The 23,305-nt window shown below is 41.4% G+C and overlaps 1 protein-coding gene and 1 long non-coding RNA gene across 5 annotated transcripts in view; one reads left to right on the top strand and one right to left on the bottom strand.

The window, feature by feature from the left end:
- The window catches only part of Myo1d (myosin ID), a 297,930-nt gene that overhangs the window by 81,762 nt on the left and 192,863 nt on the right, over positions 1–23,305 (top strand). For all 4 annotated transcript variants that reach the window (XR_003949464.1, NM_177390.3, XM_006533585.1 and 1 more), the window contains exons 2-8: positions 5,205–5,413; positions 12,351–12,444; positions 13,804–13,969; positions 15,859–15,912; positions 18,179–18,274; positions 21,356–21,472; positions 22,040–22,243. Coding sequence is in view for 3 of the 4 variants with exons in the window: in NM_177390.3 (NP_796364.2) it covers positions 5,205–5,413; positions 12,351–12,444; positions 13,804–13,969; positions 15,859–15,912; positions 18,179–18,274; positions 21,356–21,472; positions 22,040–22,243 (940 nt within the window). In the remaining variant the exon portion in view is untranslated. The remainder of the gene's footprint in view (positions 1–5,204; positions 5,414–12,350; positions 12,445–13,803; positions 13,970–15,858; positions 15,913–18,178; positions 18,275–21,355; positions 21,473–22,039; positions 22,244–23,305) is intronic.
- The window catches only part of Gm38907, a 57,261-nt gene continuing 56,193 nt past the window's right edge, over positions 22,238–23,305 (bottom strand). The window contains exon 3 of the long non-coding RNA XR_880037.2: positions 22,238–22,628. This is a non-coding gene — a long non-coding RNA (predicted gene, 38907). The remainder of the gene's footprint in view (positions 22,629–23,305) is intronic.

The raw sequence follows: 23,305 nt of genomic DNA, 5'->3' as shown, positions 1-23,305 counted from the left end.
TTTATTCCTCATAAAACAAATGAAAAGTGCCCATGAATAAAGATTTTTATTAAATACACACAGAGAATTTTCCTTCTGATTATAGATGATTCCAAGATTATAGATGATTCACCGGTGAATTGTTAGTGAGTGAATCTGACTTAGAAGCCACAGGAGTACCTGTGAAATACAATCCAAAGCCAGTTGTGGTGGCTCCGTTTGTAAAGCCAGCCCTCAGGAAACTATGGCAGAAGATTGAGCCTTCCTGGGTTACGAGTGCGTTCTAGGCTGGCTTGGGCTGTAGAGTAAGTCTGTGAAAAGTCAAGAAAGCAGCAAGGGAGTCAGGGAGGATCTGATCAGAAATAACTCCAGTTTTGTCTTATACTCAACTTAAAATTAAATAAAATTTCATCTCTAATATTTGGTAAGTTTTCATATTCTATTCTGTTTCCCCTTAAAGTATTTAAGATGTTTCCATCCTTAATTTCTATTGCCCACCCTTCATTAGGATCTTATTGCTCTCTTTAACTACAACCTACTGTGTGTCCAGACACATCCAGTTTACGCTTACTCCACCAGGCTTGCAGAGACTATCATGCAGCCGCGTCTACTCCGTGAACACAGGGCATGGCTTCCTGCTCTGCTCAGCTCAGCCACCTTCCTCCTCTGCACACACTCACACTCCTGTGCACACGCCTTGTCTGTAGGCTGTGTACGTGGTCTGCTGAGACTGGTCTGAAGGAGCTGTTGCATCTTGACTGACTGCTACCGATGGTCCTAGATACAAGTGATGTGATGAGTTGGACTAGAATACTTTTAACCACGTGTCTCAGAGCCCATGGGTATTGTACATTTGTCTTCCAACAGCATTGTCTTTAATATCTTCTCCATTGCTACATGTTAATTTAAAATGTTTTAGAACTTTTGTTTCATTTAGAAGCCAATGAAAATATCTAGTTATTTCAATAAATATTTTCTGAAGTTCTAGAGACTATGACAGTTAAGCTATCTTTGGTTGATTGCTTTTGGCTTTTGAGTTACAGTTTCATGTAACCCAGGCTGTCCTCAAACTCACTATGACCCGGAACTCCTGATCCTCCTGTCTCCAATTCCCAAGACCTAGGATTGCAAGAGGGTGCCATGTCTAGCTAATTTTAATTTAATTTAAAGGTACACACATATATAAATATGTATTTGAAAAACTGGTTCTTAGACTTTGGAAGAACAAGGGGGAATCTCCCCAGTGTAGGGTGAGAAGGCAACCAGAGTGAAGGGAAACAGTGACAAGACCATGGAGACAAAGGCCGAGAGAGGTGAGGGGACAGAGAGGTGCTCATGCCCGGAGGTGGCATTGCTTGTTAGGAGTCAAGTAAAGGGGCAGGACCTTGTGTGGCTGAAACAGTTTGTCCATGATTTTAGGATTCCTCACTTGAAGGAGTTTTTGCAGCAATATTTGCTACTGTAACACATGGTTTTATGGCCTTTCCCCTTATTCTCTGTTGTTAACAATTTATCTTCAGTATTATCTTATTCTTTTCCCATTTTGATATCTAGGGTTACACCCTTTCTAGTACACATAGACAGTTTATTATAACAGGTTTGCACACATAGATCATAGAAAATGCTTTCATTGTTCCTTTGGAACAGGGTGTCTCTTATTCACTTTCTCGTGTAATTACTGCAGATCCTCCCCAAAGGAAGCCCTGAAAGGACCGACTGCATTACTTTTCTGTTCCCCTGTACCTCTGAAATTGCACATGATATTACAGTGGATAGTGGCACCATCTAGTGGTAGTTTTGAGACCTAACCAAGTTCAAAGTCATTTGATAACCAGTTTAGAATTTCAAACATAACTTTCTATCCGTTTTGCAAATTGCTGAAGCATTTATTTAATGTCATATCTTGTTGAGCCCTGAAATGCCTTCAAGTCAACAGATAACACCGCTATTATGATTCATAAATAACGTGGTTTCTAAACAAATGGCTTATACATTGTATACCTTCTTGAAACAAGGTCTCACCATGTAGTCTAGGCTGCTCTTGATCTCCTGCCTCTGCCTCCCAAGAGCAAAGATTGTTGACATAAGCTACCACACCGTGATCACCCTGCTATTGTGCGTGTGTTTTGATTATATTTTGAAAAAAAATGATGCTTAGGAATGTAGTTAAACAAAATATTTACTTGAACTAATACCAGAATTTCAGAAATGATCCCATTCGTGGCTGTAAGAACTATCCAGCAAGAGAGTGCCTTATGATGCTTCTACGTCAGAGTAAGGAGCTCATGAGATGACTTTCCCACTAAGACCCTGGTGCTTGTTTTTCTTTTTCCTTTTTCCTACTTGGGGTGTTTTGACAACCCCTGCCCTTGCTTGGTCCGTTGATGATAGCTGCTGAGCCTGTGTTTGCAGATCCAATCAGAGAGACTGGAGTAGTCAATCTTACTTCTTATTTCTTTGTGGATTTTAAAAAATATGTATGTTCTTGAGGGGAGAGTTTGCGCAGCTGGGGAGCTAAAGGAGGGTATTGGAGCCCATGAACTGAGAATTATAGTCACTTGTGAGTCACGTGGCATGGGTGCTGAAAACTGAACTCTGGTCCTTTGTAGGAGCTGTACACAATCCTAACCACTGAGCCATCTCTCCAGCTTCACAGTTATGGGTCCCTAAATGTAAGCTGTATAGATAGAGATCTTGTTGGTAACTTGCAGTTGATTGATAGCTGTGACAACGAATGACATATTGACGTTTAGTCCATTCTTGTGGCTATCGGGGCTATTGGGGAGGGGTAGTGTTAATAAAAAATAAAAACATTTGGTAAAGAATCAACATCTTCCTGCAATCCCAGAACTCTTCAGATAGAGGCAGGAATATCACAGATTGAAGACCAACCTTGGCTTCATACTTCAAGGCCAACCTGGGCTGCCAGAAACCCTGTCTCAAAACAAGCAAATAACCATCGCTTTCATGGATAACATAATAGAGCAATAAAATTAATTGCCATTTTTGAAAAGGGGGAAAACCATTTATTCAGTGCCAGAGGAACCGAGGGATATAATTATTACCATTGTACAGCTGGAGAGGCTGAAACACAAGGAGGTCAAGTCACTTTTACAAGGTCTCGCTGCTGTTAGTAATGTGAGCACTCAGGCCCAGAGAAGGACCCCAAAGCAAGTGTTTTGACTGTCAGTGGGAAAACCACAATAAAAAAAGCAGACAGGAAACCTCACTGGTTGATAACTCTTATTTAAATACATGCTAACTTCTTGATAAAAATCTTTGTTCTAATTTATTGTTCACAATGACTATATTTGTTTGTTTCCTGTCTTAATTATAGCTGACAACTTTCCATCTTAAGAGAAGTTTAAAATTTTTGCCTATCAGTCCCAAATGCTTAATTATTTCTCCTTGCCCATTGGTTATAAATAGACAGACTACCCGAGGACCAGCATTTTGCCTGTGTGAGCACTCTTCACTCAGCTCCTGGAAGTGAGATGCAATCTTCCCTCCATTCCCACAGATGTTGTATCCTCACATCCATGCAACTGCAGATTAAAAATCTAACAGCTATTTAGATAGCACATAAATTACATGAAGAATTGTTATAGCCTACAGATTATATGAAATATGGAGAAGTATGTACAAAAGTGTTTCTCAGATCTAGGACATTTTATGTAAGGTACTTAAACATCCAAGGATTTTGTTATTTGTGAGGGCTTATAGACCCAGGCTTCAATGGATGCTGAAAACTGACTGTATTTGCCGGTGCCTCTCGGCAGGCATTGGTAACAATCACTTGAGAGAAACAGTTAAGCTCTGGTTTGTACATGCTTATAGGTGTGGGTTACTGTGTAAATAGTTTGTGTGCTGTTTTTACTTTGTTCCTATGGCATCTTCTCACCAGACTCCTCATTCCCCATTCATACTACCCCACTGTATTATAGAAGGATAAATACATCATGTTTTCTATGGTATCTTGCCATGTGTACACCTACTCTTATCAAATGTATACAGATATAGACACACATGTAAATATGATCCCATACAAAAATGGGATCATATTATATACCTTAAAAATATAGACACTTTCAATCAGTTGTCCCATTCCTGTGAGTCCTTCCCGCTGGTTTGTAAGCTACGTGTCCAGGGTGTTTTCTGCAGTGTTGCTCTAGTCCAAGGAGGGAAGGAAGATCACTGAAAAAAATCATGCTGTATCTACACCATGGGATTCTAAGCAGTCACTACAAAAACCAGTGTGATTTATACCAGAAGTGTCTCCTGTGTAGTCCTCTGCTGTGGAGTGTACTCTGACTATTTCCTTGCTGACAATTTGGTCAGGCTTCTAGAGGGAGAAGAAATAAATGTGAACAGGCCTTGTTTAATTGAAAATCCAGTAGAGTAAATTTCAATACCTGATTTAACTTCCATTTCTTTTCCTCCTAGAACTGTGAGTGTTTCTCTCTTAATTCACCTTCTGTATTTGGGAAGGGAAAACTCACAGCCTTCAAAATGTTAAGTTCCTTCTTTTGCCTGGCTTTTCAGCCCTACTGGACCTTTTTCATTAGTGGCATCTGAAGGGCATCGGAGAAGGTCTCTGCTGTTAGTTGTTTTTTATGAGCTGCATTATGTACCCCAGGCTGGCCTCCAACTCACAGTAATCCTCCTGCCTCATCCTTACAAGAGTTGAATATAAACATAAGCTACTATGACTGACCCAAACATAGTCTGCGTTTTTGTTTGTGTTGTGTTTGTGTTTATGTTTAAGAGTCTCACTCTGTATGTAGTTCAAGCTGACCTGGAACTCATTGGCTTTGACTCGAAGCAGTCCTCCTGTCTCATCCTCTTAAGGGATGGGATTATAGCCAGGTGTGGTGGCGCATGCCTTTAATCCCAGCACTTGGGAGGCAGAGGCAGGTGGATTTCTGAGTTCGAGGCCAGCCTGGTCTACAGAGTGAGTTCCAGGACAGCCAGGGCTACACAGAGAAACCCTGTCTCGAAAACCCAAAGGGGAGGGGGAGGGAGGGAAGGAGGGAGAGAGATGGGATTATAGATACAAGTCACCATCCTAAACTGTAACATGGTCTTTAAAAGTAAATTGAGGGCTGATAAATTGTCAGTTCAGAAACAGTTACTAGGACATTTGGGCACATTTGGTAATAAACTAAGAGGAAATAATCCACACATCTGTGTAACCACAGCAACCTTTTGTTCTTGCTTCTGTGCAGATTTGAGAAAGGACGCATCTACACATTCATCGGAGAAGTGGTTGTTTCTGTGAATCCATACAAGGTGCTGAACATCTATGGGAGGGACACTGTCGAGCAGTATAAAGGTCGTGAGCTTTATGAGAGACCTCCTCATCTCTTTGCTATTGCTGACGCTGCTTACAAGGCCATGAAGAGGCGATCAAAAGACACCTGTATTATGATATCAGGTATATGGAGGGGGCTGTGATTCCAAAGCTGCAAGGTATTTAAAAAAAAAAAATTGTACTCAAGAATTCACACAATCGATGAGTTCCTTATTATATTTTTTTTAAGCTTAGAAACCTAAAAAATTTTATAGGGCCCAGAAAAGTAATGAACACTAAATACCAAATTATTTCTACCATGTTTGATCATCCTTTAGTCTTTGTTCTGAAGGCTGAGGCAGGAGGATTGCATGAACTCTCAAGAGTTCAAGTCAAGCCCAAGCAGCATAATAAGGCCTCATCAGATAAAAAGAGTCCACATTATACTTGCATGCCTTTTGTTACTTGTAGAATATGATTCCTCCTATCTGAAGCACCTAAAAAGTGTCAAATAAAACATAACCAGAGTAGCTCAGATGTTAAGAGAATGAAACAAACTAAATAGTGCACTCCTGTGCCTCAGAGTCGGACAGGTTTCTGTGGGATGGTGCTGTGCTGCAGACAGACACAGGGAGGAGAAATGGGCTTCCTGAGCTTCAGACCTAAGCTCTGACACTCAGGGAGCAGAGGGTGAGGAGCTGCATCTCACATGCACAGAATGGGAGCCTAGCCACCCACAAGGTGCTGAGCCTTTTGCAGCATCTTGCCTAGACAAATGAGGGCAAGGAAAGTAACTTTTTCCCGGGCCCAGGATGGCCTCTCAAACTGTGGGAATCTCTGTCCATGCTAATAATACCTCCCATTTACTTTAGTGGCTTTGTGCTTTTCAAAATATTTTTATGATCATTATTTTATTTTGGTTATCAAAACAACTTTAAGTGGTATGTTGCATAGTTATTTTTCTACTTTACAGATAAGAAAGTTAAGGGTCAAAAGATTAAATAGCTTAGTGTTGGAATTAGAGAATTATAGCCTAGGAATATGCTGTTTTGTTTTGTTTTTTAAATGTTGAAAACATTTAAAAAGTTGACCAGTTAAACAAATTTATGAACAAAAATAAAGAACTTCTTTACTTGTTATTTTCATATATTTTTATTCTTTGAGAATTTTATGTAGACAGTATACTTTTTAAAAATTTTTTATTAGGTATTTTCCTCGTTTACATTTCCAATGCTAACCCAAAAGTCCCCCATACCCTCCCCCCAACTCCCCAACGCACCCACTCCCACTTCTTGGCCCTGGCGTTCCCCTGTACTGAGGCATATAAAGTTTGCACAAACAATGGGCCTCTCTTTCCACTGATGGCCGACTAGGCCATCTTCTGATACATATGCAGCTAGAGGCACGGGCTCTGGGGGTGGGGGGGTGGTACTGGTTAGTTCATATTGTTGTTCCACCTAGAGGGTTGCAGACCCCTTTAGCTCCTTGGGTACTTTCTCTAGCTCCTCCATTGGGGGGCCCTGTGATCCATCTAATAGCTGACTGTGAGCATCCACTTCTGTGTTTGCTAGGCCCCAGCTTAGCCTCACAAGAGACAGCTATATCAGGGTCCTTTCAGCAAAATCTTCTAGTGTATGCATGGTGTCAGCGTTTGAAGGCTGATTGTTGGATGGATCCCCGGATATGGCAGTCTCTAGATAGTCTATCCTTTCGTCTCAGATCCAAACTATGTCCCTGTAACTCCTTCCATAGGTGTTTTGATCCCAATTCTAAGAAGGGGCAGAGTGTCCACACTTTGCTCTTCCTTCTTCTTGAGTTTCCTGTGTTTTTCACATTGTATCTTGAATCTTGGGTATTCTAAGTTTCTGGGCTAATATCCACTTATCAATGAGTATATATTATGTGAGTTCTTTTGTGATTGGGTTACCTCACTCAGGATGATGCCCTCCAGGTCCATCCATTTGCCTAGGAATTTCATAAATTCATTCTTTTTAATAGCTAAGTAGTACTCTATTGTGTATATGTACCACATTTTCTGTATCCATTCCTCTGTTGAGGGGCATCTGGGTTCTTTCCAGCTTCTGGCTATTATAAATAAGGCTGCTATGAACATAGTGGAGCATATGTCCTTATTACCAGTTGGAACATCTTCTGGATATATGCCCAGGAGAGGTATTGCGGGATCCTCCGGTAGTACTATGTCCAATTTTCTGAGGAACCGCCAGACTGATTTCCAGAGTGGTTGTACAAGCTTGCAATCCCACCAACAATGGAGGAGTGTTCCTCTTTCTCCACATCCTCGACAGCATATGCTGTCACCTGAATTTCTGATCTTAGCCATTCTGACTGGTGTGAGGTGGAATCTCAAGGTTGTTTTGATTTGCATTTCCCTGATGATTAAGGATGCTGAACATTTTTTCAGGTGCTTCTCAGCCATTCGGTATTCCTCAGGTGAGAATTCTTTGTTTAGCTCTGAGCCCATTTTTAATGGGGTTATTTGATTTTCTGGAGTCCACTTTCTTGAGTTCTTTATATATATTGGATATTAGTCCCCTACCTGATTTAGGATAGGTAAAGATCCTTTCCCAATCTGTTGGTGGCCTTTTTGTCTTATTGATGGTATCTTTTGCCTTACAGAAGATTTGCAATTTTATGAGGTCCCATTTGTCGATTCTCAATCTTACAGCACAAGCCATTGCTGTTCTATTCAGGATTTTTTTCCCCTATGCCCATATCTTCTAGGCTTTTCCCCATTTTCTCCTCTATAAGTTTCACTGTCTCTGGTTTTATGTGGAGTTCCTTGATCTACTTAGATTTGATCTTAGTACAAGGAGATAGGAATGGATCAATTCACATTCTTCTACATGATAACCACCAGTTGTGCCAACATCATTTGTTGAAAAATGCTGTCTTTTTTCCACTGAATGGTTTTAGCTCCCTTCTCAAAGATCAAGTGACCATAGGTGTGTGGGTTCATTTCTGGGTCTTCAATTCTATTCCATTGGTCTACTTGTCTGTCGCTATACCAGTACCATGCCGTTTTTATCACAGTTGCTCTGTAGTACAGCTTTAGGTCAGGCATGGTGATTCCACCAGAGGTTCTTTTATCCTTGAGAAGAGTTTTTGCTATCCTAGGTTTTTTGTTATTCCAGATGAATTTGCAGATTGCCCTTTCTAAGTCGTTGAAGAATTGAGTTGGAATTTTGATGGGGATTGCATTGAATCTGTAGATTGCTTTTGGCAAGATAGCCATTTTTACTATATTGATCCTGCCAATCCATGAGTATGGGAGATCTTTCCATCTTCTGAGATCTTCTTTAATTTCTTTCTTCAGAGACTTGAAGTTCTTATCATACAGATCTTTCACATCCTTGGTTAGAGTCATGCCAAGGTATTTTATATTTTTTGTGACTCTTGTGAAGGGTGTTGTTTCCCTAATTTCTTTCTCAGCCTGTTTATCCTTTGTGTAGAGAAAGGCCATTTCTTGTTTGAGTTAATTTTATATTCAGCTACTTCACCGAAGCTGTTTATCAGGTTTAGGAGTTCTCTGGTGGAATTTTTAGGGTCACTTATATATGCTATCATATCATCTGCAAAATGTGATATTTTGACTTCTTCCTTTCCAATTTGTATCCCCTTGATCTCCTTTTGTTGTCGAATTGCTCTGGCTAGGACTTCAAATACTATGTTGAACAGGTAGGGAGAAAGTGGGCAGCCCTGTCTAGTCCCTGATTTTAGTGGGATTGCTTCCAGCTTCTCACCATTTACTTTGATGTTGGCTACTGGTTTGCTGTAGATTGCTTTGATCATGTTTAGGTATGGGCCTCGAATTCCTGATCTTTCGAAGACTTTTATCATGAATGGGTGTTGGATTTTGTCAAATGCTTTCTCCGAACCTAAGGAAATGATCTTGTGGTTTTTGTCTTTGAGTTTGTGTATATAGTGGATTACGTTGATGAATTTCCGTATATTAAACCATCCCTGGAATGAAACCTACTTGGTCTGGATGGATGATTGTTTTGATGTGTTCTTGGATTTGGTTAGCGAGGATTTTATTGAGTATTTTTGCATCAATATTCATAAGGGAAATTGGTCTGAAGTCCTTTATCTTTGCTGGGTCTTTCTGTGGTTTAGGTATCAGAGTAATTGTGGCTTCATAGAATGAGTTGGGTAGAGTACCTTCTGCTTCTATTTTGTGGAATAGTTTGTGCAGAACTGGAATTAGATCTTCTTTGAAGGTCTGATAGAACTCTGCACTAAACCCATCTGGTCCTGGGCTTGTTTTGGTTGGGAGACTACTAATGACTGCTTCTATTTCTTTAGGGAATATAGGACTGTTTAGATCATTAACCTGATCCTGATTTAACTTTGGTACCTGGTATCTGTCTAGAAATTTGTCCATTTCATCCAGGTTTTCCAGTTTTGTTGAGTATAGCCTTTTGTAGAAGGATCTGATGGTGTTTTGGATTTCTTCAGGATCTGTTGTTATGTCTCCCTTTTAATTGCTGATTTTTTAAATTAGGATGCTGTCCCTGTGCCCTCTAGTGAGTCTGGCTAAGGGTTTATCTATCTTCTTGATTTTTCTCAAAGAACCAGCTCCTCGTTTGGTTGATTCTTTGAATAGTTCTTCTTGTTTCCACTTGGTTGATTTCACCCCTGAGTTTGATTATTTCCTGCCATCTACTCCTCTTGGGTGAATTTGCTTCCTTTTGTTCTAGAGCTTTTAGGTGTGTTGGCAAGCTGCTAGTGTGTGCTCTCTCTAGTTTCTTTTTGGAGGCACTCAGAGCTATGAGTTTCCCTCTTAGAAATGCTTTCATTGTGTCCCATAAGTGTGGGTTTGTTGTGGCTTCATTTTCATTAAACTCTAAAAAGCCTTTAATTTCTTTCTTTATTCCTTCCTTGACCAAGGTATCATTGAGAAGAGTGTTGTTCAGTTTCCATGTGAATGTTGGCTTTCTATTACTTATGTTGTTATTGAAGATCAGCCTTAGTCCATGGTGATCTGCTAGGATGCATGGGACAATTTCAATAATTTTGTATCTGTTGAGGCCTGTTTTGTGACCAATTATATGGTCAGTTTTGGAGAAGGTATCATGAGGTGCTGAGAAGAAGGTATATCCTTTTGTTTTAGGATAAAATGTTCTGTAGATATCTGTTAAATCCATTTGTTTCATAACTTCTGTTAGTTTCACTGTGTCCCTGTTTAGTTTCTGTTTCCAAGATCTGTCCATTGATGAAAGTGGTGTGTTGAAGTCTCCCACTATTATTGGGTGAGATACAATGTGTGCTTTGTGCTTTACTAAAGTTTCTTTAATGAATGTGGCTGCCCTTGCATTTGGAGCATAGATATTCAGAATTGAGAGTTCCTCTTGGAAGATTTTACCTTTGATGAATATGAAGTGCCCCTGCTTGTCTTTTTTGATGACTTTGGGTTGTAAGTCGATTTTATTTGATATTAGAATGGCTACTTCAGCTTGTTTCTTCAGACCATTTTCTTGGAAAATTATTTTAATAATTTAATAAAATTATTTCAATCTGTGGTAGTGTCTGTCTTTTTCCCTGAGATGGGTTTCCTGTAAGCAGCAAAATGTTGGTTCCTGTTTGTGTAGCCAGTCTGTTAGTCTATGTCTTTTTATTGGGGAATTGAGTCCATTGATATTAAGAGATATTAAGGCCTTAAATCCAATCAGATAGTAATTGGTCACCCCCTAACATTCATACTATTATTGTAGCTCACAGAGTTCATAGCTAAGTAAATGTTGAAGAACACTAAATATCAGCAGCCTACATAGCACCTTCAGGGTACAATGAGAGCAAAGCCAGCAGAAAGAAAGCTTGCAGGCCTGTTCCAGCTTGATCTCTACGTGTCTAGTACAAAGTGTACAGCATCTTCAGTCGTGTGTCGTAGTGTCAAGTCATGGTGAACAACCATGAGTAGTGGCAGGAGCTGTGGTTTTTTTGCAGGGGAGGATCCTCTGGGACCCTTCTGATGGGGGGGGTGAGTCGTGTCCCCCAACATTCCAGAAGCAGCAAATTGTTAGTGTGTGCCCAAGTACATAGTCACACATGCATAAATAAACAAAAATACATAATTATAAGCATATATCTGCTATTACAAAGTTAGTTTTTCCATTCAGCAATGTATAGTGGACATATTTTTCATTAAGGTTTCCATAAAACTAGCCCATTCTCTTTAGCAATTCCACTGTGTAAGTGTTTTTATCTAATTCTTTATTAATCTATTCGCCCAATTTTAGCCATAACATAATTTATTAAAAAATAGTTTTAAAGCCTTGGGAGATTTATACTGTTTGGTTAAACTACTTTTAAGAATATTCCCTTGGGAGAATGAATGCTCAGCGAGTGAAGTTTTGGTGTTTAAGCTCACAGAAGGAACTTCTAACTGATCCCTCCGCTCCCACCACGGGCACCGGTTACATCCTTCCCTGTGGTGCCTTGTGTCTCAAGCTTGGTGTTTTCCTTCTTTACTAAAACTGCTGTAATTTGGTTTAAGACTCTTGGTTTTCTTTCTTTCCTTTTTTTTCCTAAGAGGCTGGATCTGACTGGTATCAGAAGGCATGATCTCTTTCTCAGCTTTCTGAGTAGCTGGGCCTGCGAGCACCCGACTCTGATCTTTGTAACTAATTACTTTATTACCAATAAATTTTAAGAAAACTTTCCTAGACTGGAGAGATGCCTTAGTGGTTAAAAGCACTGACTGCTCTTCCAAAGGCCCTGCATTCAATTTCCATCAACCACATGGCGTCTCACAACCCTCTGTAATGGGATCCAGTGCCCTCTTCTCCAGCCCCCCCTCACCCCACCCCGATATATTTTTACTTAACTAAATATTGATTTGAAATGTATAAATTTGCTTCTGTCATTTTTAAAGACATGTTTTTATCTATTAGAAGCAGCCCAGGACAAAATAACTTAATAAGAAAGTGGGGAGGGGGACAGGAGGGAGGGAGGGAGGAGGAGGGTGGCAGAGAAAGTAACACAGAGTTTTAAATGAATAAACATCAGGGGTTTAAGTTGCTTGGTTGACAGTGAGCTTACCCCTGCCCATTCTTCCCTCTAGGGGAAAGTGGAGCTGGTAAAACAGAGGCCAGTAAGTACATCATGCAGTATATCGCCGCCATCACCAACCCCAGCCAGAGAGCAGAGATAGAAAGGTAAGGCGCCTCAGGGGCACGGCTTGGCTGGGTATGGCCTCATCCAGTAAGCACACCTGGCCAGGCTTCAGCTGGCCGGCAGCAAGCATTTTTTTTTTTTTTGATGTGTAAATTGCTTTGATTCTCACATTGCACATTATATCTCTGCTTTTACTTCTATTACTTTATTAATTTCCATTTTTATCAAGTTTTTTTTTTTAAATTAAAACCACTTTGCAATAGTTGAAGGTGTCCTGGTTCTAGCTAGTTTCCATCCTCAGCAGAGCTCTTAGAATTTGCACAGCTTGGCTGTATTGTGCAAGCCTCTGCAGGTTTTGCTCTGTGTTTGTTTGTTTGTTTGTTTGTTTTTTCTTTTTTGTTTTTTCCAGACAGGGTTTCTCTGTGTAGCCCCGGCTGTCCTGGAACTCACTCTGTAGACCAGGCTAACCTCGAACTCAGGAAATCCGCCTGCCTCTGCCTACCAAGTGCTGGGATTAAAAGCATGCGCCACCACGCCCGGCAACTCTGTGTTTTTTTTTTTTTTTTTTCAAAATTATACTCTGAGAGGAACGGGCTCTGGGAGACAGACCCATGGCCCCCATCATTGTCACAACTGTAACCTGCTGGTGCTGATGCTTGTTTCTACTGAAGCAGCATGACCGGCATAGGCTTTCTTATGGTGCAGCCAGTGCAGCCGGGCCTGAGAGGGAGAAGGCACTTTCCTTCAACTCTGATGATGGACATTAGTTTACTGAGGAGTCGCAACTCACCAGTCTGTCACAGGCAGCTCGACAGACAGAATCCAGGCTGCTGGCTGATGTAAAGGAAAAGACTTTAGATTTGATAATACTTGTGTGGATTTTGTATTTTCATCGTAACTGGATTACCCAGTCAAAAGAGGCCTCCTAAAATAAAATATAAAATGTGGCCTATTCCCACTTCTGGTTTTTGAACATTTGATCAAATTTTTGTAATTTCTTTTGAATCTCAGGAGAGTAGCTAGCTGAGAACTAAATTACTTTCATTTTTACATAGCAGATAAGGCTTATGCAAATTTACTGTCATTCCTGAGCATGTTGGGCTCTGTCGTCTCATGGGGACCTTGGTAAGCAAGCAGTTCCTACACATATGCCTTTGTAAAGCACACAGTCATTTGTGTGCAGAAGTTTGAAGGGTCCGTTGCAGGATTAGGGGACGATGGTCCACTAATCAGGTTGTGTCGGAGGCCAGGTTCTTTCCCCCAGTGTGACTGTGAGAGGAATCTTGTCAGTGAACTAGAAACACAGACATAAGGGCTAGGATGACAGTAAGATCATCCAGTTTTCTAAGTGTCTTCTTATCTGAATTTTTTATAATGACTTTGATGTATTTTCATTAAAGAGTGAAGAATATGTTGCTGAAGTCAAACTGCGTTTTGGAAGCTTTTGGAAATGCCAAAACCAATCGTAATGACAATTCCAGCAGGTTTGGGAAATACATGGATATCAACTTTGACTTCAAGGGAGACCCCATTGGGGGACATATTAATAACTACTTGCTGGAAAAGGTATGTGTGCTAGACTTCTAGGGTGATGCTTGTGAGAGCTCAGTGTCTAAAAACAATATTTGTGAAATTGCGTTTATTGCTTTAAAGGACTATTTAATCCTATTACCTGTCTCCACGTCTGCCTTCCGTGGTAAGGTACTCACCTCCCGTGTCCTCACATGAACACTTAGTGCATCGAGTCAGGCATTGTCAGGCAGATTTGGGGTGTGCATGGGACAGAAGAATGTGTGACAACTTTTGGGTAAGATCTAATCCAAACCAGTCAAATCTCTTCTCTCTTCCTCCCTCCCTTCCCCTATGTAGCCAAGGCTAACCTATACTTCCAAACCAGTCAAATCTCCTCTCTCTCCCTTCCTCCCTTCTCCTATATAGCCAAGGCTAGCCTGTACCTCTAAACCAGTCAAATCTCCTCTCTCTCCCTCCCCGCTTCCCCTATGTAGCCAAGGCTAGCCTGTACCTCCAAACCAGTCATATTTCCTCTCCCTCCCTTCCCCTATGTAGCCAAGGCTAGCCTGTACCTCCAAACCAGTCATATTTCCTCTCCCTCCCTCCCTTCCCCTATGTAGCCAAGGCTAGCCTGTACCTCCAAACCAGTCAAATCTCCTCTCTCTCCCTCCCTCCCTTCCCCTATGTAGCCAAGGCTAGCCTGTACCTCCAAACCAGTCATATTTCCTCTCCCTCCCTCCCTCCCTTCCCCTATGTAGCCAAGGCTAGCCTGTACCTCCAAGCCAGTCATATCTCCTCTCTCTCCCTCCCTCTCTCCCCCTTTATAGCCAAGGCAGGCCTGAACCTCACCATCATCATGGTCCAGCTTCTAAGAGCTCAGGTTGCAGGAGTGCACAGTGATGCCCAGCTTCAGACCTAGACTCTTTTTATGTTACCATCCTCCATCCAGTTTACTTTTACTAAATTGAATTTTTCCTTCTAGTTTCTGCTTACTGTCTGCAGCAAGACACACATTCATTCCCTCAATCCCATTAAGCCAAACCATACAGTCACCTCTTCCTTGAATTGTGCTTCAGTCAGATGCTTCTCAGTTAAGGGTTTTCCATCCCGGCGACACCAGAGCATCCTATAGCCCTGCAATTTCTATGTTTATGTGTCATATCAAGGCTAGACTACTAAGGAAATAAGTGCTTTTTCAGAGTCAGTTGGAAAGGAACAGGAAACACTAAGTATTACCCATTTTTCTTCCATAATGTTTCATGATTCCACTGTGTATACATATTCAATCAAAAAGACTACTTTGAGTGCACATACATGTTGAGCAGTCTTTTTAGAGTGTCTAAGCAGAGTCCCTAGGGCCTGATCATGTTGAGTGAGTTTATTATAGGATATGAGGCATTGCTTTTTGAAACGCCAGCAGACTCTGGACAAGGGAATGTTGAGAATGTTCCTCCCAGCATTCCTTCCCACCCGCCCCACGCAGATCCTTACCACTTGCACATACTGCCTTGAGACTGAAGGTTAAAAAGCAAACAACAAGAACAACAAAAAAACATGGCTTCACTTTTCATGAATATTAAGGAACCATTTTAAACAACATAAAAAATTATCAAAATATTGTCAGGGAAACCATAGAGGACACTCATCTCTGATAAGCTTTTTCCACAGTTTGGTTTTTTTTGTTTGTTTGGTTGGTTGGTTTTGTTTGTTTGGTTGGTTTGGTTGGATTTTTTACCCCCACCCACTTCCCCTGAGCTGAGGACCAAACCCAGGGCCTTGTGCTGACGAGGCAAGGGCTCTACCACTGAGCTAGACCTGATCCGCTAGCCACAGAGTTTTTTTTAATGCACAGTGAATACAAGATTCTCTAAGAAAGATGCTTCCTTTTCATTTATACCTTTAATTCCAGATTAACAATTTTTTAAAAAAAATTTTTTTCTCAGTCTCGTGTGATTGTGCAGCAGCCTGGAGAACGGAGCTTCCATTCTTTCTATCAGGTTAGTAATCAATTCCTTATGCAGAGAATTGTTTGGCTAGTCATGCAGAGAATCTTTCTTGTGTCCTGTTATCTGTCCTACACCTCCCTGGCTTTCCTGGTCTCCACCACGAATTCCATGTGTGCACAGGCTTTCACATCCTGAGAGGCTGTGAGTGTGGGCACGGAGAGCTGGTAGGGGACCAGCCAGCCAGCCGCCCAGGCTGAGCATCACTCACAGTGGAGGTAACAGTGTAATGACTGTGACAGCTGTCAACACCAGCTACAAATGTTGATTTCAGTCTCTTTTGAATTGAGTTGCTTCTCTTGTGCTTGAGAGTTCCAGAGATGGAAATGTAAATTTGATTTGCAATGTTCTCGATAGGTGTAAGGCAATATGATTACTTTAAAAACAAAGTAAGGATTTATAAATCCAAGGGAGAATTATCCTCTATGCTGTCAACACTCAGAAAAAATAAATAGGTCTTTAGGGAATGTTATTTAGAGTTTGAAACAAACCCTTAAATAACCCTCCTTTGGCACATCTGCGACTCACAAAGCAAGTGTGATATTAATATGATTTTCAAATCTCAAACCAAGTGATACAAACCAAGATCTTTTAAAAATGCTGCTGACCTAATTAAGTAACATTTGGGGGTTTAAAGAATTAAAACCTCCATAGGGTTGGAGATATTTCCATTGGTAAATTACTTACTGACCTGAGTTCAGTCCCCAGAACCTGTGTTTAAAAAGTTGTAGGCTTGGAGGTGTCCATGTACAGTCCCAGTGCTAGGTAGGCAATGACAGTCCTGGGGATTGCTGGCTCCAATCAGAGTGACTGGAACCTAGGGAATGACACAACCCAAAAGCTGGCCTTTCCACACACACCCATAGGAGCACACATGCAGACACATATTTAAAACTTTGAGTTAAAAAGACTGATTTCTGTGTAGCTGTCTTTGAAGGTGATTAATGGTGACAATACAATCATATACACTGTTTGATTAAGTAATTATCTTGATCAATGCCATTCAAATTTTGGTAGTTTTGGTTAAAAAAAATCATTTTTTAAGGTCTTTTAACTGTACATTTGAAGTAAACCAGAGCTTCCTGTTGAATGAAGAACCTTTATGTCAAGGCCTCTTGAAGGCATGCTTTACAAACAAAAGGGTAACAACTTTGTGTTTCTGTTAACAATTTGCTAGATTTTAGATAAACAATTTCTCTATAAAATATAAGAACTGTTTATTTCAAGAAGTTACAGCTTTCTGTGAGTATCTTTCCCAGTTGGGAAAAGTTACTAAGATATCTTCGGTCTGAGAGCCCCAGCTGGCAATCACATTGCTTTCTGGATGTGACAGTTGAGGCAAAGCTGTGGAGCACACAGGACTCCATGAGACTGTCAGCTGATGCCTCTTCCCCACAATGTTGACTTTTCTGGACTCAGCAGTCTGACACTGCTAAGCTGCAAGCACCTCAGGGCAGGGATCCTGCCTGTCAGATGATGGTATTCGGGGCAAGAACCTTTTAGACCGATCTTGTTGTGAATGTGAATTTTAAGTGCTATTCCTCATGGCTGTGTAACATTCTGCCTGTCTCACTAGATAGAAGCTATTTACCTATAAGTAAGAACAACAAGACAAAATAAAATCCAGAAATGTCCTCAAAGCATGACCAGGAGGACATAGCTGTGTAAAGTCTAGAAAAAGAGTGAAGAACTAGGTCACTTCTACAACAGGCCATTTGACACTTGGGGGTCAGCATCAGCCTTGACAGTTGCATTGGCCAGTAGGAACCCTAGAGGGACAGAGCCAAATGAGTATTTACGAAAACAGTATTTATTAGATTGCCTTACACAGTACTGTCTTCAGAGAACTGGAGAAGCTGAAAACCCAATAACAGCTCAACCCATGAAGCAGGTGCCTCAGTAGTTCCAGTCCAGTGCTGAAGGCCTGGAAATACCTGGAGCTGTTGATCTTCCTTGGGACCGTGAAGAAACTGAGTTCTTCCGTCAGCAAGAGAATGTAGTAGCAGTGGTTGGGGCTCCAGCAGCAACAGAGTAGATGCGCTGACTGGCAAGATACAAAAACAAACAGCCAGGCTTTTCCCATAGACCTCCTTTTATCTAGACTGCCTACATTTAGGGAGGGTCTTCTCAGTTCAAATAGCCTGACCAAGGACATCTCTCACAGGAACACCTAGCAGCTTTTAGTTGATTCCAAACGCAGTCAAGCTGACAACCAAGATTATCTATCACAGCAATTTCATTTCAATTAAATATTTTTCAGCTCCTCCAGGGAGGTTCTGAGCAGATGCTGCACTCTCTTCACCTGCAGAAGTCACTCTCATCCTACAACTACATCCGTGTGGGGGCACAGCTGAAGGTGAGTTTCTTCTCTGAGAACCAAGAGGAGGCAGAGGGAGCACAGGCTGCTCACCCCGGCCCTCTGCTGCCCCCACGCAGAGGAATGCTTCCTCTGCTCTGCTTTTAAAAATCTCAGGCCAAGATTTATTCCACCACCGGACTGAAACCCTGGCTAACTAACCTTGCATGGCTATACTGTCCTCATCTCACAGAAAAGTTCCTCTCTGTGTGCTCAGGGTTTTCTCTTAACATCTTTTAATATTTGATCTGACTCCATTTATCTGAAACCATAAAAACCACTGAGCACTAGCAAGCCTTCCTCATAAGAGTTTGTGTGATTTAGCAAAAGGTATGGTGTTATGACAAAATGAAGTTTTAAAGCACTTTGATTCTCTCTCTCTCTCTCTCTCTCTCTCTCTCCCCCTCTCTCCCTCTCTCCCTCTCTCCCTCTCTCCCTCTCTCTCCCTCTCTCCCTCTCTCTCCCGCTCGCTCTCACTCGCTCTCGCTCTCTTTCTCTCTCTCTCTCTTTCTCTCTTTATTTTGTCTTTCAAGACAGGTAGCCCTGGCTGTCCTAAAGCTCATGCTATAGACTAGGCTGGCCTTGAACTCAGAGATCCACCTGCCTGTGCCTCCCACGTGCTGGGATTAAAGGCGTGTGCCACCACTGCCCAGCCTCCACTATTTTAAAATATTGGTTATGATTATCCTAGAAACGGTTTTGTGGTCCTTAGGTTGTTCCTTTGTGTAATCTTTCAAAAGGACTCAAGATTTCCCTTCCCTTGCGTGCAATCTCTTGCATACACATCTGCAGGCCTGGTTAGCTCTTTATTTGAATTAGTTTTCCTCTAGTCATCTCATAGCCAGTTTAACAATGTGTTGGTTGAGGAGAGTGTATAAAAGGTAAATGTGTGTCGTGGTTCACTGGAGGGGGAGAATAGAAACGCAGAGAGTGCTATGGGAGGCTTGGATCACAGTTACTTCCAGGAGGGTAAGATGTGCATATTAGGGCCCTGCATTTCTGTATTTTTAACTTTTCTGTAATAAGAAGTACATTGCCAGCAGAGTACGGTAGCACACGTGGGTGACCGTAGTACCAAAGAGGGCGGGCGAGACAGAAAGATGATGACTGCACCTGGCTCACACAGCCAGACTGGCTCACACCAGAGAAGGCACTGGTGATTTTAGTTGGATGAAGAATAAAAAGATCTCTGACAGGAAAGGATGTGAGAAGTGTTTTTTTATTTAAATTATTATTTCACTTATGCTAGTGATACCATCATTACTGGCTTAGCAATATTTTTATTGCTGTTCAAAGAAGTAATTAATTTTCTCTTCCTTGGCATTTAGGTTTGCCACCCTTTTACACTTTTCTAAGAGCAGAAATGCTTGGCTGAAAATGAATTGAAAATTAAACAGAAAAAGGCAATACTCCAACTTTCTCTGCGTTGCTAGAAATACTTAAATATGTATAGAGTATTCTGAAATGAACACTTACAGCTAGCGACTGGGCTATTCCTCTGCAATAAGACCATCTTATTACCAAAATATTTTGTGTCAGGTCATGTAGCCTAATACTAAGTATTAAGTTAACATTTGAACTTCTTTATAAATAAAATTCATCTTTTGTACTGTCTTTATTTGTTTTCTATTTGGATTTTTCCCTTTCTTTCTGACAAATTATTTGCTCATAGTCAAAATCTAAGCTAGGGCTGGAGAGATGGCTCAGCAGCAAGGAGCAGGGACTGCTCTTGCAGAGAACCCTCATTTGATTCCCAGCACCTACATGGTGGCTCACAACCGTCTGTAAGTTCAGCACCAGAGGATCTGCTAGTCTCTTCTGGTCTCCATGGTATCAGGCACATGTGTGGTACACATCATATAACACAGGTAAAAAACCCATACACTTAATTTTAAAAAAGAAAATAGCCTAAGACATATGCTTAAGTCCTATTATGCAGATTATAGTTAGTAATGATTTGTATGTATATTCATTCATAAAAATCATACAACAAACCCTGCTCAAACCTACATTTATTATATACAATATAATTCTCCCATACAAACATAAATGATTTTAGTACCCATAAAGTATGACATGTATTTTAGTTAATAGTATGTAAGACTCATGTGAAATTAAGATATCTTGGGTCACAGGTAAGAGAAAATCTAGGTAAAGTTTCCCAAAACAGTGATGAATTCGCTGGCCCTGTATGACAGCAAGGGATGGTCATTTATAATGGCAATATCTGATATTTGAGTATTTTTTGGTGTGGTAAGGACCAGACAACAACCTGTAAGAAGTGTATTAATCTCTCCATGTTATTCATGAAGAGATTAAGGCTCAATAAGGTTAAGCATCCATCTCATAGTGAGAAAACACTGGCAGATGTAGGAGCTTGCCTGGTGGTGTCTACAACACAAAGAAACATGTACTCTTCAGGCAGAGGAGGTTTGTTTTGTATATCCTTCCTCGGTACGTGAGCATCAGGCCAGGGCCCCATCCAGGCATAATGAGCAGTTTGTTGAGAAAAGGCTTAGTCCAGAACTACTTTAGAGAAACGTGTAGTATAAGCAGTTGTCATTTTTTACTGTAAAATCTGGTGGCACACTGGGATATCCCAACCCAATGTCCGTGTCTCCTAGGGCTCCACATCCATCATTTAGCTCCTGTGCTCCAGTTCAAAGCTATGACTTCTTATCACTTATCACATGAGAGAAATGATGGGGTGTATAGCTCTGGACTACCTAACAGCCTGCTAAGTGACTTCAGCTGGTGGCTTTGCTCTGGATGCTGCTCTGGGTGCTGCTGGTGGCCTTGCTCTGGGTGCTGCTTTTCCTCTGCTGGGAACTAAGCCTGATGATACAGTGTGAGAGCTGCTGCCAGCCTGCACAGAGGGCCTGGAAGAGAGAGTTGCACAAATCTCACACACAAATAGGCCTCATATATCTAAACATTTTCAAAACAAAATAATGTTTTTAACATTTGTCTTCTTTAAAATGATTTACTACAAAGGCATCAAGACTTTGGCTAAGCACTTTGGTTTTGTAGTTAATGCTCAGGTGAAATGTTTGTGACTTACAGTTTTCTGTTCATGTCTAGTCTTCCATCAATGACGCTGCTGAGTTCAAAGTTGTAGCTGATGCCATGAAAGTAATTGGATTCAAACCTGAGGAGATTCAAACTGTGTATAAAATTTTGGCTGTTATTCTTCACTTGGTGAGTAGGGACTCTTGAAGTGTATTGTCTCCTTGTAGAAATAGGGCAGTCTTGAAGATTTTGTTCTCTGTTGAAAGTCATTTCCTTTGTGAAAATTTCACCTGTGGCTTTGAAAAGTGTATCCTGATTTTCTTTGTTATTTTATCTTATAATGGGTTTTCCAAGCCACTGTAGGTTGGGAGACATTGCCCAGTGCACTGTGCTGTGATTTCCTTAGGCCTTGAACTCAGCACCAAGCCTAACGGTGACGGCATTTGAGAGATGACTGCAAGTGGCCTCCAAGGCACAGACAGCTCATCCGAGGCCAGTGCCATAGACCAGATGGCAAAGCTAGCCATGACCTTGACTCCATAACAATATAGACCTGTCAGAGGTGTACACTAAGATGAAAGGATAGACAGGTGTAGAGAAGAGGGAGGGAAGTGTGAGGCGAGGCTTGCATCGTGTGGACATGCAACGTGTGGACATACAGCTTTAGGAAGATGTGTACAAATACGCTCACCTGAACCTGGGATGTGTCTGAAACTCATTGGAAATGCTGTCTTTTGTTTTTTGTCTTTGACATAGGGAAATTTAAAATTTATAGTAGATGGTGACACGCCGCTTATTGAGAATGGCAAGGTTGTGTCTGTCATAGCAGAATTGCTGTCTACTAAGGCAGACATGGTGGAGAAAGCCCTGCTTTACCGGACGGTGGCCACAGGCCGTGACATCATCGACAAACAGCACACGGAACAGGAGGCCAGCTACGGCAGAGACGCCTTTGCCAAGGTGAGGCTAGACTTGAACCATGAGTTGCAGCATAACTGAAATTCTCTAAGGATGTGTTCAGACATGCCTGACAGTGGGCTAAGGGCTTTAGGAAACCATGAGACTCTCTGGCCATCACTGTCTCAGTGAATGTCCTGGTTTATCACTGCTAAATAAAACAAACTAGACCAACTAAGGGAATGAGTGAGTTGAAACTACTACCTCAGCAGAGCGTGGCACTAGCGTACCTCCCCTGCCTCCTGAGTTCTCCTGTCTGCTTCCAGCCACAGGACCTATGCCCATGCCACGTCTCTGCTTGAGCTGCTCCTCTCCATAGTGCCCTGTTTAGTCATGCCTCCGACCCAGCCCGGGTGTCTCTTCTTCAGGGAAGCCTTCCCTGGATTGCCTGAAAACAGAATAAATGAGAGTCATTTCAGGAGGGGCTGGGGAGATGGCTCAACAATTAAGCTCACTTACTGTTCTTGCATAGGACCCAAGTTCATTTCCCACCACCCATCTGAGCAGCTTAAACTCGCTGTAATTCCAGTACCAGGAAAACCAACACCTCTAAGGGCACCTATACTCACTCACATACAGACACACAGAATAATTTTTAAAAGTCACCTCAGACACTGTGTATATATTCCTTCACCCTATTCACTACATGCCTTGGAGATTCTGACTTTCTGTGTACTTAGTGCTGTATTTCCAACAAACTATAGATCTGAGTGCCTAGCAAATGTTTAGTGAATAAATGAATAACTTTCTAATCATCTAAGTCCATTTACTATTAGCTCAGAGTAGGAACAGTTTCAGAGGTGAGAAGTACAGATGTACCAATGATGTAGTAAGGTGTAGACACATGCCTAGAGAATAGTCCTAAAATACAAATGGTAGCCAATAACTGTGTTTAAAAATTCCTTCAGTTTGGCATACACCATGTAGCTATCTGGGAATAGGTGATGTGCATTCTAATCATTCTACTTAGGCAATAACTAACACATGTGCTGGACAGTCAGGAGAAGGCGGATGGAATTGAAGACATCCCAAGTCCAAACAGAGAGACTCGTTCCCAAACAGGCA

This window comes from Mus musculus, chromosome 11 (assembly GCF_000001635.26).
Source record: "Mus musculus strain C57BL/6J chromosome 11, GRCm38.p6 C57BL/6J".
NCBI lineage: Eukaryota > Metazoa > Chordata > Mammalia > Rodentia > Muridae > Mus > Mus musculus.
This window is presented reverse-complemented; position numbering and strand designations above follow the sequence as displayed.